Source organism: Python bivittatus, unplaced genomic scaffold (assembly GCF_059951505.1).
Source record: "Python bivittatus isolate LINGU-HERP-01145 unplaced genomic scaffold, Pbiv_v1 ctg000600_np1212, whole genome shotgun sequence".
Taxonomy (NCBI): Eukaryota; Metazoa; Chordata; class Lepidosauria; order Squamata; family Pythonidae; genus Python; species Python bivittatus.
The window spans coordinates 593,109-609,323 of NW_028277082.1; the positions used below are offsets into that span (position 1 = coordinate 593,109).

The window sequence follows — 16,215 nt, forward strand, 5'->3', positions numbered from 1 at the left end:
GGTGACTCCCGATCGTCATCTGGACCGGCTCGGTGTAATACTGAGCTGGCCCCCCCCCTGCCAGCGTGCCATCTAACTGGCTGAATGAAATGGGCTCCCGGAGGCGCCTCAGCTGTAGCCCGAGCCCCGAGACCACCGCTGGGTGCATCAAGCAGTGGGTGCAGCCCGAGTCCAGTAGCGCCCGTAGCTGCGCCTCCCCTCCGGATCTCACCCCCGGACGTGTATCCTCACCCGGAACGGTGGGCAGTCCTCGTCTCCTATTGGGTCCGCGCGCCTCGACTCCCCTGCTCGCACTGGGACGCCGTTCAGTGCGAGCGCGCCTCGTTTCCCGCCGGCTCCGAGTCCTCTCCGGAGGATGCTGTCTCCGGGGTCGACCACCCCCGCGTCCTTTCTCGGTCACCGCCGCCACTGCCCCCTTCCGCGGTCGGTCACCGGTCCTTTTCCCGTTCGCACGCGGGGTTTTGACTTCGGGCCGTGGTGGGGCGCCTTCCCGCTCCGTCGGGCACTGCGCCGCTCGGTGGCCTCTGCCTCCGCATCGGAAGCACAGATTCGGGGCTCTGGTCGCCTCTCGCCTCCCGGTGGACTGCCGTCGACCGCTCCGTCTCTCCTCGGGGGTCCTCTCCCTCGGCCGGTCCCTCGTCTGGTCCCGTCGTCTTGTGCTCTGTTGGATCTGCCGCCACGCCGATTCCGCCGTTCCGGCCAGCCAGATCCAATCCTTCACTGTGGACGGGTCGTCCCGCCCCAGTGCCCGTTCCAGGATCTCTGGGTTGAGTCCCCTCTTAAAATACTTCACCTTCAGGGACTCCGGCCAGTCCGCGAGCTTCTCGGCCAACCTCCGGAATTCCAGGGCATATTCCGATACCGATTTGCCCCGCTGCCTGAATTGTAGGATGTCGTCCTCCGCCCGCTTGGCGCTCAATGTGTCCTCGAATCTGTCCCGGAGCGCCTGCATGAAGTCCGGGAAACTCCGTAGCTCCGCCGCGTTGGCATCGTACAGCCCGATCACCCAGCTGGCGGCTTGGCCATCTAGCAGCTCGGCCACGTAGGATACCCTGTCCTCGTCTCTAGCGAATAGGTGACCACCCCTCTGCATGAACCCCCTGACGTGCGTCAGAAAGTGCGGCAGCTGTTCGGGGTCCCCTGAGAACTTCCCAGTGATACCTCGAAGTCTCAGGGCGTCTGCCGCCCGTTGGTCCTCCGACCGGGGCGCCGTGGGTGGTGCCGGCGGGGGTGTCGGACCGCCCCCCCTGTCGCTCGCCTCCTCGTTCACCGCCGGTGGCCCCACTCTCCGTAGTAGGGTCTGGAGCATCGCCTCCACGGCGTCTAGGCGTCGCTCGACTCTCTCCTCTAGTCGGGCGAATTTCTCGCTCCACTCACGGTTCCGGAACCCCGAACCCCGGGTCATCGTAACGCCCGAATCGTCTGGTCCTTGATTCACGCCCATCGACCACCGCTCGGATGGAGTGCGCCCGGCCCTGGCCGCTGCCCCGTCGCTCCTGGGCGGCTCCGACCGCCCTTCCGCGAGCCTGGATCCCTCGCGCTCCAGCTGACCCACGGATTCCTCGTCGCTGGTCATGCCTGTATTGAGAAAGAAAACGCTCCTCGGTGGTACCGGGTAGCGCTGACGGTGAGTCCTGGCTTTATGTGAGATTTGCCCCGTTCGACAGAGAAACTCTCGTGACACGTGTGGTTTGGTTGCGAGCTTCCCTGCAGCCCCGTGCTTCCCTGAAACCTCGTGCTGACCGAACCTGACATTGTGCTACTCAAGATTCCCACCCAGTTTATGTTACCCTGAAAGGAAGCAAAAAAGTTGTTTTTATTGTTAACTTATCCATTGATCTGCAAGGGAGGGCCTGTTACCTTGCGATGGGGGATCCTTCAGCCAGGCGCATCTGCTGTGGAGACCTTGGATGAGTCCCGATATCCTGCACGTTGGGGGTGGAACTTTATAGGTTGATCTCCCAAAGTGTACGTGACCCAAAGCCACGCTTCTTGTGGATAACCACTATTTGCAGGACATAATTGCCCCTCTAACTAGCCCAACTCTCTGATGGCCATTTGTTCTGTGTGCCTAAGATGTTAACAGTTTGCTCCCGGTCACCCCAGAATCAGCCATTTTCCTCTCCCAATCATGGGATTTAGTTGACTTCTAGGAAATTCTAAATGGCACAACCAAGTTGAACAGCTGCTTTTGGGTTGACAACATCTGCTGGAGATCTCCATGCTGTAACAGCTTCCAGGAAAGTAAAGAAAGGAGTGGTCTTTCTCCTACTGGATCAGGGCTCTCCATTAAGGACAGGCAGGGGAACAGCAGACAAAGACCTTGTCCTGGGACAGTGTGCTTCTATCACATGCATCACCTCTCCACAGGCCCTTCCCTTTTCATAGGAGCCATGCCTGTATCCCAAAGGGTTGCCCTTCCCCAACCCATTTCTTCAAGGAAAGATGTGGAGGACTGCAAGCCTAGTGGAGGCCTTCATGCGGGAAGCCTGCCAATGTCTTAATCTAATGGGTCTGCCGTTCAGAGTGGCCTCTGGAGGACTCTCCCTCCCCCCCCCCCCGTGTCCCGGGGATGATGGGCCGGCCCTGAGCAGCTGGGCTAGCCACTCGCCTTATCAGGCAGGAACACTCGGGGGGGGGGGGGGCTCCAGAGAGCTGCGGAGCCCAGGCTGTGATGCTGCTCTGGCGCAGTCCGAGGGGGTTTGCAGCAGAGCACAGACTGGAGCCCCGTTTCGGGCATCGCTGACACTAACTGTGCATCCTCGTAGGCCCCCCATGTGGGAAGACCAGGCTGGCAGGCCTGAACACCCAGGTAAGGGCCAGGGACATCTCAGGAGCTCAGTGTCTCCATCCATGGGTGTGCCCGAGGTCTCGTGGCCCTTGCGTGGACTGCTTTGCCTCTGCCTAGGCTTGGGGGCCAAGACCTGCGGAGTCCAGGCCCGAGGAAGGGGGACCCGACAGGCTCTCCGCCGCTGCTGGGCGGGCGGCTGGGAGGGGAGGAGCCCTAGAATTGTGGGGCCGGAGAGACCCCCGGGGCCATCGAGTCCGACCGCGGCAGCGCGCAGGAGAGCCGGCGACGCCCCCCGAGCGGCGGCTGCCCGGCCGGTTCCTCGCGGCCTGCGGAGAGGCGGGGCAGGGAAGCCCGCGCCCCTCCCGCGCGGCGCTCGAGGCGCTCCGCCCGTCGCCGGGAACGGAGTCCTGCTCCCGCCCCGCGTGCCCGGGAGCTGGCTGCCCTGCCGCCCCTCGCCCCCTGCATCGCCGCCTTCGGCCGCCTCTGGACCTCCTCTCGCCCGCCCGCCCGCCCGCATCCCTCCGAAACAGGGAAAGCGGAGCGGAAGGACTTCCCGGGTCTTCGACGCGATGCTTCGCGTGCAGCCTGCAACGACCGCGCTGGCCCTTCCGACGGCCATCCCGCGTCCCGCCTGTTGTCCGCGAGCCCACCCGCGCCCCTGTCGCATGCAGCGCGATCTCCCGCCTTGCACGAATGCCCTGCGTCGGTCCTCCTTGCCTTTCTCCCCGCTAAAGGGCATCTGTGCCTCGCAGCCCCTCCAGATTAGACAGTGATCCAGGCACGAGGCCGAAGGCTGACCGGCCGGCCCTGAGACATTTGTTCAGCCACGCGGACTGACAAGCTGGTGGCCCTCCTGCCTTGGCTGGGTCGAGGACGGAGGCGCCTGTGGGTTTCCATGAGGGGCTGCAGCCCCTGCCCTGCGGGACCCCTGTGCCTGGAGGCCCCACGTGCAGGGGCTGAATGCCTGGCGCTGGCGGAGAAGCACTGGCAGGAGGAGCGCCTTGGCTCGAGTTTGGGAGCCTGCAACGTTGGGACTGGAGGATGGTCTTGCCAGGCACGGGCCACACAGTCCCGCAGGGGTGGGTGGGTGTGGGGGGTGCCCCGGGACTGCCGTGGCTGGGAAACAGCGGCGTTCTGCTCCTGGGCCGGGGGGCTGCCCAGGAGAGAGGGAGGCTGGCTGCAGCCGAGCCCTTAAGGGAACCCAGCTGAAGCATCCTTGCCTGGGGAGAGGCTGCCTTTCCTCCCGAGCCTCTCATCTTTCTTGACGGGGGGGGGGGGGGATCCTGGGAGTTGCAGTCCAGCCCATTCAAGGTGGGGCCGGCTGGGAAAGTGGACTGGGAGGTGCTCGGCAGTAAGTTGGGTCTCCCAGTTTTTGCTAAAACTTCCTCCGCCCTGGATGTCAACTCCCATTGGCAGTGTCAGCTGGGAATGATGGGAACTGCAGTCCAACACACCCACACGGGGAAGACAGCCTGAGCCCTGCTCCCAAACGGAGCGGGAAGGTCTCTGAGGCCCTCATGTGGGGACCCGGCCTGGTTCCTGCTTCTGGACTGGAAGGGAGCCCCATCTTCCCAGGGTCCAGTTGGTGAGCCTGACAAGCCCGGACTGGTCAGGGCATCGGTGCCACTTCCCAGGTGGTGGCCAAAGGTCCAGTGCCCACTGGTTCTGCTCTTTGGGGTCAGCCCCACCAGGCCCTTCCTTTCCATCTCTCCGGCTCTGGGCAGAACAGCCTTTGTGCTTGCCGAGGACACCTGGAAAATGGGGGGAGGTCTCCCTCCGGGGCCTTCCTGCTGATGGTCTTCTCCCACCTCCTCTCTTGCAGGCCGGGCAGAAGGAGCCCTGCCCGGCCAGGGCGAAGCGCTGCTGGTCTCCAAACAGGCTCTCCAGATGGCTGCCTTGGGCCGCCCCTTCCAGCTGGGGATGCTGTACGACCTCCGAAGCGACACCCTCGTCCCAGATACGGTGCCAAGGAGGGTGGCGTCCTTCTCTGCAGCAGGGCAGGGGATGACAGCAAAGATGGGGGAAAGGGGGTGGGGCTGCTGTGTTATTAAACTCCAGTTTGCAGTGGGTCCCGATTCCCTGCTGAAGCGCATCCTCCCTTCTTGCCTTGTCATTGCAAAACCTCTCAGTAGCAGAAGTCTCACCGAAGCAGAGGCCCGGAAGGGGTCGTAAAGGTCATCCAGTCCGGCCGCACCAAATGAACCTCTGATGGTCTCCAGGCCGCCTCCCTCTTCTGCAGTTGATCTTACAAATTCTGGCTCCAATCTTATACTTAGAGCATCGTGGGTTGGGCAGTCCTGAGGCTGGCCCTTCAGAGAAGGCTCCTGCAGGGCCCTTGGGTCCGTTCAGCTTGCAGGATGCCACGCGGATGCCTTGGGGAGCGTGCCTGTGCTATAGCCACACCCTCTTTGCTAGGAATCCTGGGAAGTGTAGTTTTGCAGAGCCACACTGGTCGGCTGCTGGGGGAAAGAGCTGTTGAAGCTGTGGCCAGCCCAAGAGCCTCCATGGCCAGAAGCAGTCCGCTGACATTTTGCCACCTTTTGGGAAGTTGTTGTTCAGTCGTTAAGTCGTGTCCGACTCTTCGTGACCCCATGAACCACATCGCGCCAGGCCTTCCTGTCCTTCACTGCCTCCCTGAGTTTGCTCAGTTTCATGCTCATTGCTTCAGTGATGCTATCTAACCATCTTGTCCTCTGCCGTCCTCTTCTCCTTTTGCCTTCAATCTTTCCCAGCATCAGGGACTTTTCCAAAGAGTCCTCTCTTCGCATTAGGTGGCCAAAGTATCTGAGCTTGAGCTTCATTATCAACTTTTGGGAAGCAACAGTGTTAAAAAGCAGGAGGCCTCCTCTCCCCTTGGGTGTGCCTTTTCTCTGGCCTTTTACGTGCAACGCTTTGCTGCTACAGGCTGCCTTACCTTGTCTTTGTCCTGTGGCAGGCATCACCCTATGGGATCCCGGAGTTTTAACCAGGAATATCGAGACCCAGCTGCAGCCCAGCACAGAAACCCAAGTGATCGCCTTTGATACGCTCAGCAACAAAGCCCATGCGCTGAATGTCTCGGCCTCCCTCAAGGCAAGCTTTCTTGGAGGGCTGGTGACAGTGGATGGCGCAGCCAAGTACCTCTGTGATACCCCAGAGTCAGCCTACCAGGCCCGCATGGCCCTCAAGTACTCGGCCACCACCTACTTCAAGCAGATGACCATGTGCCAAATCGGGCAGGAGCACATCATGTACCCAGAGGTCTTTGAGCAAGACACTGCCACCCACGTGGTCACGGGGATTCTGTATGGAGCCAACGCCTTCTTCATCTTTGACCAGATGGCGTTCTCCTCGGACAGCCTGCAGAACATTCAAGCCAAGCTCCACGTCATGGTGACCAAGATGCCTTTGCTGTCTTTATCTAAGGCAGGACAGGGTGGAGGAATCTGCCTGGATGAACAAGAAAAGGCTGCTGTGGCGAAGTGCAGCTGCATCTTCTATGGGGATTTTGCCCTTGACCGCAACCCAACAACATATGAGGAAGCCTTAAGAATATATTCCAAACTTCCCAAAATGTTGGGAAGTAATGGGGAGAGGTCCGTGCCCGTAAAAGTGTGGCTTTTCCCCCTGAGCAGGTTGAACTCAAGGGCTGCCCGGCTGGTTCGTGAGGTGAGCTCCAGAGTGATCTCCGACACTGAGAAGGCCCTGGAGAAACTCATGGAACTTGACAAGCGATGCAACGACCTGCTCAAGGACAGCATTACAACCACCTTCCCAGAAATCCTGAAGAAAATCGTGCGTTTCAAAGACTTGTGTGAGGAGTACCGGCTTGGCTTACAGAAACAGCTAGCCACGATCTTGCCCTCCATCCGTGGAGGAGGAGCCAGGGACGACGTCCTGATAAACCTTTTGAGGAAGAACGAGCAGTCGGCGTTCAACACTGCCTCGCTCCACAGATTCCTGGATTTGAAGTATCAGGAGATATATTTCATCAAATTCTTCCTGGACTTGTCAAAAGGTAAGGTCTCCTCCCAAGATGACCTAGTGAAAAGGATTCTCGATCCAAGAATTGATACTGTGCTTGCCTATACCTTTACTTCTCTGCAAGCAAGGGAACCCTACCTAGATAAGCTGAACGCTGTTTTGGATCAGGCCTCTGGCTCTGTACCCAAGGCTTCAGTACAGGAGAAGGACTCAACCCCCTGGTTTGAGGACAGAAAGATCTTGGAAAGAGCCCAGGACGCAGCCATGGTGTTTGCGGGGTTCTCCCAGGGCTACCACCTGGGGAAGATCCGCTTCATCGTAACCTCAAAGCCTGATGAGAGCAACCCGGGAGCTGAGATTGTCCGGTACCCCAGTGGGTGCCTGGAAGGAACCCGACTGAAGCTCCTCTCCAAACCCCGCCAGCCACTCATTGACGCCGTTTCCTGTGACCGATTCCAGCTGACCTTTCAGCCAGCCGAGTCAGAGAAAGGGGTGATATCGGGTTACTACGTCCAGTATAGGGTCTTTGGGGAAGAAAAGTGGATGTTTGCGTATGTAAATGGGACAGAGGAGACGTTCTGGGTGATGGGGCTGGAAGCAAAGACTAAATATGAATTTCGGTATGCCGTGGAGAGCAAATTGGGACTCAGTCACTTCAGTGATGTGAGTGGAGTGGTGGAGACCACCCCCCGCTCAAGCCCTCCCGGGAAACCAACCCTGGTGGAGAGGGGCTCCTGTTTCCCCTTTCAAATCCAAATTATCTGGAGCTGCCCTAGCTTTGTGGCCGATGGCATCGTCATAAAGCAGTACAAGCTCCGCTACCGAAAACGAGCAGAAAATGGGTGGTACGAATACAAGACAGGGAAGAAGATGGAGACCGTGTGGATGTCCAGGACCACCGTAAGGAACATGGTGGCCCTGCAGGTGGTCGCCATCTATGAAGATGGGTTTGAGAGCGAACCCAGTGAGGAGGCCCTCCAGGGAGACTTTTAGGAGGTAAACAGGTGGTGGCGCAGCTGCGCTTTTGCACCCTGCAACCTTGTTGTCCTCTCCCTCAGGTCTTCAGCACAGACCAGTTTCTTGAGAGACTGGAGCCCTCTGGGGTTCGGGCATGTGTCTGCATTTGCTTTTTAAATATATAAACAAATAAATAAATATGTTTATGCTTGCTTGGAAAGGAGTGGATCTTATATCCAAGTAGATAAGCCTAGGAATACTCCGTATCCTTCCCTCTGATGAGTGGGTCAGTGTTGGTGGGACCACCTGAACTCCACTCCGGAGTCTTTGCCTGGGACGAAGAGGAAGGAGGGTGGTTTTGTACATTTGGAAAAGTAGAGGCATCATGGCTTGTCTGCAGAAAGAACCAGGGGCATAAGAGATTGAGGAGTCAAAAACAGCCATGACTCCAGCGCTGGGTCAGGGGATGGATGGTGCCCTGGTCGAGGGAGGAGAGATGAGCGCTCACAATATAAAAAAACAAAATACAAATATGAAAGAAATAAAAAAATACAATAAAGGAAATTCAGACAAATAACATCAACACCTACAGAGCGTATATCAAACACCTCTAACAAGGGGGCCTCCACCCAACACCACTGCAGGGACCCAGCTACACGTCACCGCCTGGCAGCCCTAACAATCCGGGAAGGGCCTTAGTCCAACAAAGAGGTGGCTGAGCTAACGGCATAGAGAACCCTGTCCGCTTCCTCAAGAGTCACCACCTCAAACTCATCCCAGATCGTGCTAGCAGGCTACACCCCTGATACCTCGGCCACCCAGGAGTCCACCTGGGTGCAGATCTGAGCAACTTTATTTGCCAAATATTCTTCACAGTGGTGGCTTAGCACACCTATCTTTTCTGGAGTTGTTTTGGCAGGTGAATTTGCAACATCATTGATTGATTGATTGATTGATTGATTGATTGATTGATTGATTGATTTGATTTCAGTGGCCATCCACTTGTACAAGACTCTGGGCATCTTATGAGAGTCGCCTTCTATTTCTCCACCAAGAAAAGAAACCCAGTGGGGGAGTCACTGGGAACCCTGAACCACATTCCAGATTTCCCAGAAAGAAATCTTGCTTGGTTGAGCAATTCACCTTGATGAAAGATGAAAGAAGTCTTGGTGTTAAGAAACACTGAAACTGGCCCTGTGTGTGTTCCCCACTGAATTCGCGGCAGCTTCCTTCCCAATGACTACGCAAAATACCGCGAGGAGGAGGAGCAGCCACCAGCTGAGTGGTCACCCAGAACATTGACAGGCCAGCAGGGGAAAACTTCTGGGGAAAAACACGAGCAGCAACTTTGTCTAGAGCCTCTTCCGACTCAGCATGAGGTCCATGCAGCCCCCCTGCCCCCCACCATACATTTTCCAGATGCATAGGCATGTAATTTTACAGGAACCTAGAAATCCTTTTGAGAAAAATATGGATTTGCCCTCTGTGTGTGTGCACCTGTCTGTCTGTCTGTCTGTCTGTCAGTTTCATGAGGGTCTCTTGGACAAGCTCTTGGAGCCACCCATTCTATCCCACTTGCCCCTCCTCTGGCACCCTCAGCAGCTGAGCAGTTTGAAGGGGGAGGAACTGCCAGACAGCAATGAAAAGAACAGCCAATTCCGGTACAATTCATCAGTCCAGCTGCTGAGGTTCTCTGCCAGGGCTCTTCCTGGGGCTGAGTTAGTGCTAGGCATACAATCTACGGTCCCCGCTGGGTTCCCAATGTTGTCCTTATTTACAGCATCCAGGGCATGTTAAGGACCAGGATGGGTGGATTTTCCCAGCCTTTTCCCCCCTCCTCTCACCAAGTGCCCCCAGCTGGTGGGTTAACACCAGCTGGTGTCTCTCCTTAAAGTGGCTGCAGCTGGGGGGGGTGGAGGAGGAGGAGGAGGAGGGTTCTGACAGATGGCTGGACTGGTGGGATTAGCCACATACCAAAACTCATTCTACTTTGGTGCAGGGGTTTTTATTGGCACATTCAAAAGGAACTAACTATCAGCTGATAGTTGGACTCCTTTCGTACAGCAGTTGAGCACTGTTTTAGAAGAACATTGAAGCCATGTTTAAAATGAGCCGAATGCAGGTTTAGTCTTCTTCCAGAAGAGCATTAAGCCCACCTTCAGTGCAGCCTGCCTGTATAGCCGACAGGCTCCTTGTAAACATGGGCTTACAGCTCTTCTAGAGGAGCACTAGACCCACGTTCACAAGCTTCCCAAGGGCTGTGCTGTGAAACAGCAAAGGAAGGGCTCTCCCTCCCGGTCACCAGCCCTGGTCAGCTGCTCTTTAGGCAGATCCAGGTCTTCAAAATCCAGGGTTCACCCGGGGTTGGGGTGGGGGGGCAGGGGGAAGCCTTGGAGAACAGAGGGATGAAGGTTGCCTGCCCGGTGAAGCTAGGCGGAAGCTGCCATAACCGAAAGCTGAGGCAGGCGCTGCTTTAAGCAGAGAGGACGAAAGCCAGAGATCTGGTCTAGGAGGTCCCTTCAGGGAGGCAGATAAGAAGGAAGCAAGGAAAAAACAAAGGACCTGAACCAGAAAGAGGAAGTGGGGCCTGAGCACATGGAAGCCCTCACCCCATCCCATCACTTGTAAATCAACCCAGCAAGGACTTTTGGGGATAAAAGGGGTCCCAAAGCCCGCCCGCTCTGAGTCATCTGAGTCCTCTGAGTCACCTTTGGATCCAGACTTGGCGGCTTCATCCCTCTGGCTAGTGCCTGGCAGCCTAGTTGGGAAGGACGTGGGTAAGTGTGGATGAGCGTGTGTGTGTGTGTGTGTGTGGGTGTGGGTGTGGGTGTGGGTGTGTGTGAGAAAGGGCAAATGTACCTTGCAACCAGTAGAGTTTTGCTGTTCCTTTAAATTCATTGGGTCTCCAAATTCACTGGGTCTCCGTGTATTACAAAGAACCTCTTGTGCCTCAGTGTTCGGTTGGGAGTGATTTGTGTGTATCCCTAATTATTTCCCGGCTGTTGACCAGGGCTGTGTGTGTGTCTGCTCCAGCCGCACCTCTCTGGAAAACCCAGGTAGAAAGCAAGGGGGGCTGGCAAGATCCCCGCGTGCCTCAACAGGCTGTGAGTGTGCGAGTGAGTGGCCATAAGCCAAACCCGGGAGCAGTGTGGGTAACAGCCCCAAGGATCACCTGGCCTCGTCAGCAACAGGAGGGCTGGCGAGGTGGGTCTGCAGTGACAATTACACTGGGAATCGGACGGACATTACTTTAAAACCAGAGCAGCTAAAGCAACGCTGGTATGGTGGGGGATGTCCTGGCTCCCACAAGAAGCCGCTGGGCCTCGTCTGCGCTGTGGGTGGGTGGAAGCGAAGAAAGGCTCACAGTCACCTTTCTTCCCGTTTGGGTCTTACCCCCCTTTCTGAATCACGTGCTAGGAAAATTAGATTTATGTTGCTCCTGTATGAAGCAAGACTGATTTCTGCCTTTAATCAAAACTAGAAATCGTTAAGTGTTCCAGGACCTTTGTGGCAACGTGTAAGTGCGTGAGAGAGAGAAAGAGAAAGGGGTGGCACAAAATACAGATTTGGCACAGATAGAAAGGAATAGCCGTGGCTTCATTCAGCCTCCTGCCAATTACAGACACACCCAGTTTTTGTGCAACCCAGGAGGGAAATTTAGGGATGAAATCGGCCATTTTGCCCGCCGAGAGCAGCCTCCGCAATGCTGTCCTACAGATGGGCCTGCCGGGAATTTGGGGCAGGCAGCCTGAGGCCGCCTGGATGAAGCGGCCGAGAGACAACCGCAAGGGGACGCAGACAATACAGTGACTCATTTGAGCCATGGCTACTTGCCAGAACGTTATGCTAGTACTCTTTGAACCATGAGCCTCCCAAACAGGCTGGTCTCACTATTATAAGCCAAGTGACAAAACAAGGTTAGAACTAGCCAAGTTGAGGTTATTGTGCCGGCGCAGCTGCTAAGTTTGGGATTGTATGGCTGAGGACGTCAGTGGCTTGGAGACAGCCGGAGTGGGGCGTGCGCTTGATCTCAGCAGGGGTGGGGGGCAATGGGAGGGCAAAACAGCGCCTGGAAACCCAAGGGCCAAGCCAGTGACTCCGCTGGACAGACTCCAGTAAGCTGGCTCGTTGGCCGACAAGACATAAAGACCAACTCCTTAAGCTTCCCTATGTAAACAAGCAGAGCAGAGCCTTAGATAACGTTAGCTGTGATTTTCTTCTCCCCCAAGGTAGTAATGAGCGCACCAGTCTTGCCTGGATATTAGTGGAGTAGTGGCCAAGGGAGGTCGGCCCTTTATCAGGGCTTCTAAACCCCCTCTCTGGCTCCTGGAGTTTCCCACGACGGTCAGAGAGACCCCCAGGGACGGCCCCGACTAACATCCCAGTGTAAGATTCATGGAGGCAGAGACCACCTTCCACTCCACGCCAGGCTTTTATTTGGGAGAAGCGGGTGGTCCCAGCCAAGCCCATCTCCCACGGATGCCTTTGTTTTGCAAGGGCAAATGGGAGGAAGAGAGTTGGCAAGGAAGGGGAGATAATGGCTGCAGGGGGCTTCCATGTCGTCAGCCACGAGACGGAGATCGAAGACAAGCTTTCCTGTTCAAGCATTTAAAAGCTCCACAAAGAAAAGTGGTGGGGTGGGGAAGGAGGGGGGGAAGGAGGGGGGGCTTCAGCAGGCAGGAAATGATGGGAAAGGAGCATCCTCAGGTCTGCGACTGGAACGTCACCTCCAGGCAGGCTTGCCTGGCTAGCCTCACGATCTTGGAGAGGGTCACGGCCATTTTGGCCGCGTGGTCCAAGTCATCGCAGGCCAAGATTTTCAGGCTGCTCTTGGCTATCAAAAGTTTCGCCTGCTCCACTTGTGTGCCTTGCAATCGCACCACGACCGGGATTTTGAGCTCCAGCTCGGTGGCTGCCAGGATGATTCCTTCAGCAATAATATCGCATCGCATGATGCCCCCAAAAATATTCACCAGGATGGACTGCACCCGCTCATCAGAAGTGATCAGTTTAAACGCCTCCTTCACCTGCTGTGCGGTGGCTCCTCCTCCGACGTCCAGAAAGTTTGCCGGGGTGCCCCCGTGCAGCTGAATGATGTCCATGGTGGCCATGGCCAGGCCGGCCCCATTCACCAGGCAACCGATGTTCCCGTCTAGCCCAACGTAGTTGAGGTCAGCACTTGCCGCCTCCCTGTCCCGCTCGTCCTCCTGGGTCCAATCCTGCAGTTCAAAGATCTGCTTCTGGCGGAAAGCCGAATTGTCGTCAAAGTTTATCTTTGCGTCCATGCACATCACCCTCCCTGTGGAATCTTCCACCATGGGGTTAATCTCCACCATGACAGCATCATATTTAATAAAAAGGTTGTAAAGCTTGACCATGCTATCGGCAGCTTCGCCGACCACCTTAGCGCGGAAACCCATTTTCTGGGCCAGCCGAAGGGCCTGCTCCTCTCGGATCCCCTCCAGGATATCCACGGGCTCCTTCAGGATGGTCTCCGGGTGCTCGGCAGCAACGTCTTCGATATTGACCCCTCCCTGAGAACTGCCGATGAGCACTGGCCCCTGGAAGGCCCTCTCCATGGTGATGGCAAAGTAGTACTCCTTCCTCAGGTACCTGCGCTCACAGACCAGGACCTGGTTGCAGATCCGCCCCGTTTCCCCCGTCTGCTTGGTGAAGAGCTTCTTCCCGATCATCTGGGCGGCCACCTCCCTGGCCTCCTCGGGAGAACACACCATCTGCACGCCTCCCTTCAGGCCCCCTTCGAAGGTCCCTTTTCCACGCCCGCCGGCTAAAACCTGGGCCTTGACCACGAGGTCCTCTGTCCCTATTTCTCTGGCGGCATTGTAGGCCTCCTCCGGTGTCTTTGCAACCAAGGCGTGTGGAACCGCAACCCCTGCCTCCTTCAGCAGCTTCATGCTCAGGTACTCGTGCAGCGACAGGCGCCTTCGCTGCAGCCCCGAGGGCCCGGGGTGCCCCGCGGCAGCACTCACAGCTCCCAGGCCGCCTCTGCCGCCCATCCGTCCTGCCACTCTTGCTGCCCAGTGGCCAATCATGGAGGAGGCGTCTTTGGCTTTCGCCAGCCTTTTTGTCTGCCCCAGGCCCCCAACTGCCCTTTCGAACAGAAAAAGAGGTTTCCCAGCATTCTTTCTCCAACTGCCCGCGGCCCGGCCCGCGATTGGTCAGGGCAAGGTTCCACCAGCCCAGCCTGGCCGGGCGGCCAAGGGGCTCTGGGCCAGGCGCCACCCCCAGCAGCCAGGTGGGACTCTGGACCCGGACGCGCTTTGGCGCCGGTCACTAAGGCCACCCTGCTCCAGAAGCGACTGGTTCCGTAGGGAGCCCTACACCTGCGCCACAGGAGTCCCTGTGCTGTCCGCTGAATCCTCCGGCTTCTTCTGCAGAACCCTTTTTCCTCTTTGCCCCGTGTCCGCTGCTTGATCTGACTTGCTGCTGGTTTCGGTTCTTGTTAACCCTATACCAAGGGGACCTTCTGCACTGGAAGGGAGGATGTAAATCTGCAGCTCGCTACTTCTACCTAGCTAGCCATTATTTATGCCGTACGTTTTAGATGACTGCATTTGCCATATTTGTCTGAGGGGTATTATTTACTTTTGCACTATTTTATAGAGCTGCTGTTATTTTTGGAAGTTATGTGGTAAGCAGCTGTGGGCTGGGCTGCCAGGAGAGCGCAAGCATAGATCTGGCAATAAGGAACGAAGTACAGAGGATGGAGGCTCGTGCGCAGCAGCAGCTAGACTGGCCCACGGCGTTTTGCAGAGCAGGAGATGCCTCTCCCAAATCAAGGCAGCCATCTTTTCTCGGCACACAAGGCCAAGGACCCCCCAGACCTCCTCCCCAGTCCTGCCAGGAAAACAGAACAGCCATTTCCCTTCCAAGAACCGGCCGTCCTTTCGTGATGCCCAAGATCTGCCCTTGAGGTTAACCTTGCTCTCCGCAGCCATTTTTCCGATTTGGTTCCAGTTAAATTTATTTGCAGCCACCTTCATCGCCTTGAAGATTCTCACTGAAACTGGGGTGGACAAACTTCACTTCATACATTACAAGTTACTGCCCGCAGGCACCAGGCTGAGGCGGGTGAAGAACCCAAGCAGAAGAACCGCTCCGCGCGCTGCCAAACGAGGGTCATTCTTTAGGCAGTCTGCGGGGTGGCTGGGAGCCACTGAAGGTGGCAAAGGTTGGACCGTAAACGCAAAAGCAGTTACAGCAGGTGCAAGTTCCACAAAGAAGCATGGAACAGCAAACACTTAACGTAATATGGCGAGACAGGAAAAGCAAGATGTGGGTCTGTCAAAGTTACCTGGAATTTTAGGCTTTATTATTAGCATCTTAATAAAGGTGGTATTAGCATTTCAGCATGGCATCCCTGCCTCCTTCTGAAGTTTAGGAAACCATGTTTTTCCTTTCAGCCAAAGCCATTTCCTCCGACGTGCAAAACCTAGCCTTTTCAGGGACCATCAGTCAGATAACAGGGCTGTATTCTGAAGTCCTTAAGGGTGGCAAGTGTTCAAGAAACAAGCCCAGGTGGGAAAGGAGGAGATGCAACATATTTTAAGGTGTTTGCCTTTTCACACGACTAATCAGTGTCTTTTATTGTCTGGTTTGTTGCTTTCTGACGCATCACATATATCGAATGTATGCATCATTTGTTTCTGTACCCTATATAAAGACTTGACCCCCCCCCCATAAAATGCTTTTCACTTTGCCTGAAGTCCTTGTGGTTCGTATGGAGGGGGGCGGTTTGCAAAGATACTGCGTGTTTTCTCTCTCAGGTTCAGGGACCAGGTCCTTTCCAGCTCCACGCCGCTCAGGCGCCTGAGTTCCATGGGCAAAACCAGCAGACAGGAGCACGTGACCGAAGGGAGCTTCACAGAAACGGCAATGCGCTGGCCATGTGGCCCAAGGAATAGATCGATGCTGGACCCCACTGGATACCCACTGACCTTAAAAGACCCAGAAAATGCCCAAAGTAACCCCGGGTACATGATGTAACTCCGTTCAACGGTGTTAACCACACTGAGGCCCTTGGAGAGCAGGTGAAGCGGTCTTCATGGTGCCCGGGGCTGAATCATGAATAAAAGGTGAGCGGTTCTCTTGGGTAGCTTTTCTTCTAACACAAGTCTGTGTGTGTTGTTTATTTATAAACAAAAACAAACATTACAAAGTCAAAATGAGTCTCTACATGTCTGTTTCCCTGAGGGACTCAACTCGGGTGGGCACTGAGCCCATGCCACTTCACGTGGCCCGTACGCAACTTTCTCCTACTAAATGCGGCACTCATCGAGTCTCCTTTTCAGAGGGAAATTCGTCTCTGTTCCTTGGGAACCGTTTATGGCTCAGAACGAGGGAAGCTCCAGGGTCCGGCAGGGAAAGCAGGGCTCCCAGGACTGGGGCTCCCGGGGGCATAAGCGAGGCTGGTGAGGTCACAGAAGCTCTTGCTGCAGCCAATGGGAGACCAGGAGGGAGCAGCAGATTGATCTTTCAAACCG

The 16,215-nt window shown here is 56.2% G+C and overlaps 1 protein-coding gene and 1 pseudogene across 1 annotated transcript; one reads left to right on the forward strand and one right to left on the reverse strand.

Moving 5' to 3' along the window:
• Positions 1–4,588: 4,588 nt before the first annotated feature.
• LOC112543264 (verrucotoxin subunit beta-like) lies at positions 4,589–7,925 on the forward strand (the record flags this gene model as incomplete). The annotated part of the gene is made up of 2 exons (XM_088147691.1): positions 4,589–4,745; positions 5,724–7,925. Coding segments are annotated over 2 exons (2,181 nt in total), but the record flags the coding sequence as incomplete, so codon positions are not given.
• Positions 7,926–12,414: 4,489 nt separating this feature from the next.
• Positions 12,415–13,764, reverse strand: LOC103062915 (succinate--CoA ligase [ADP-forming] subunit beta, mitochondrial pseudogene; annotated as a pseudogene).
• Positions 13,765–16,215: the final 2,451 nt, after the last annotated feature.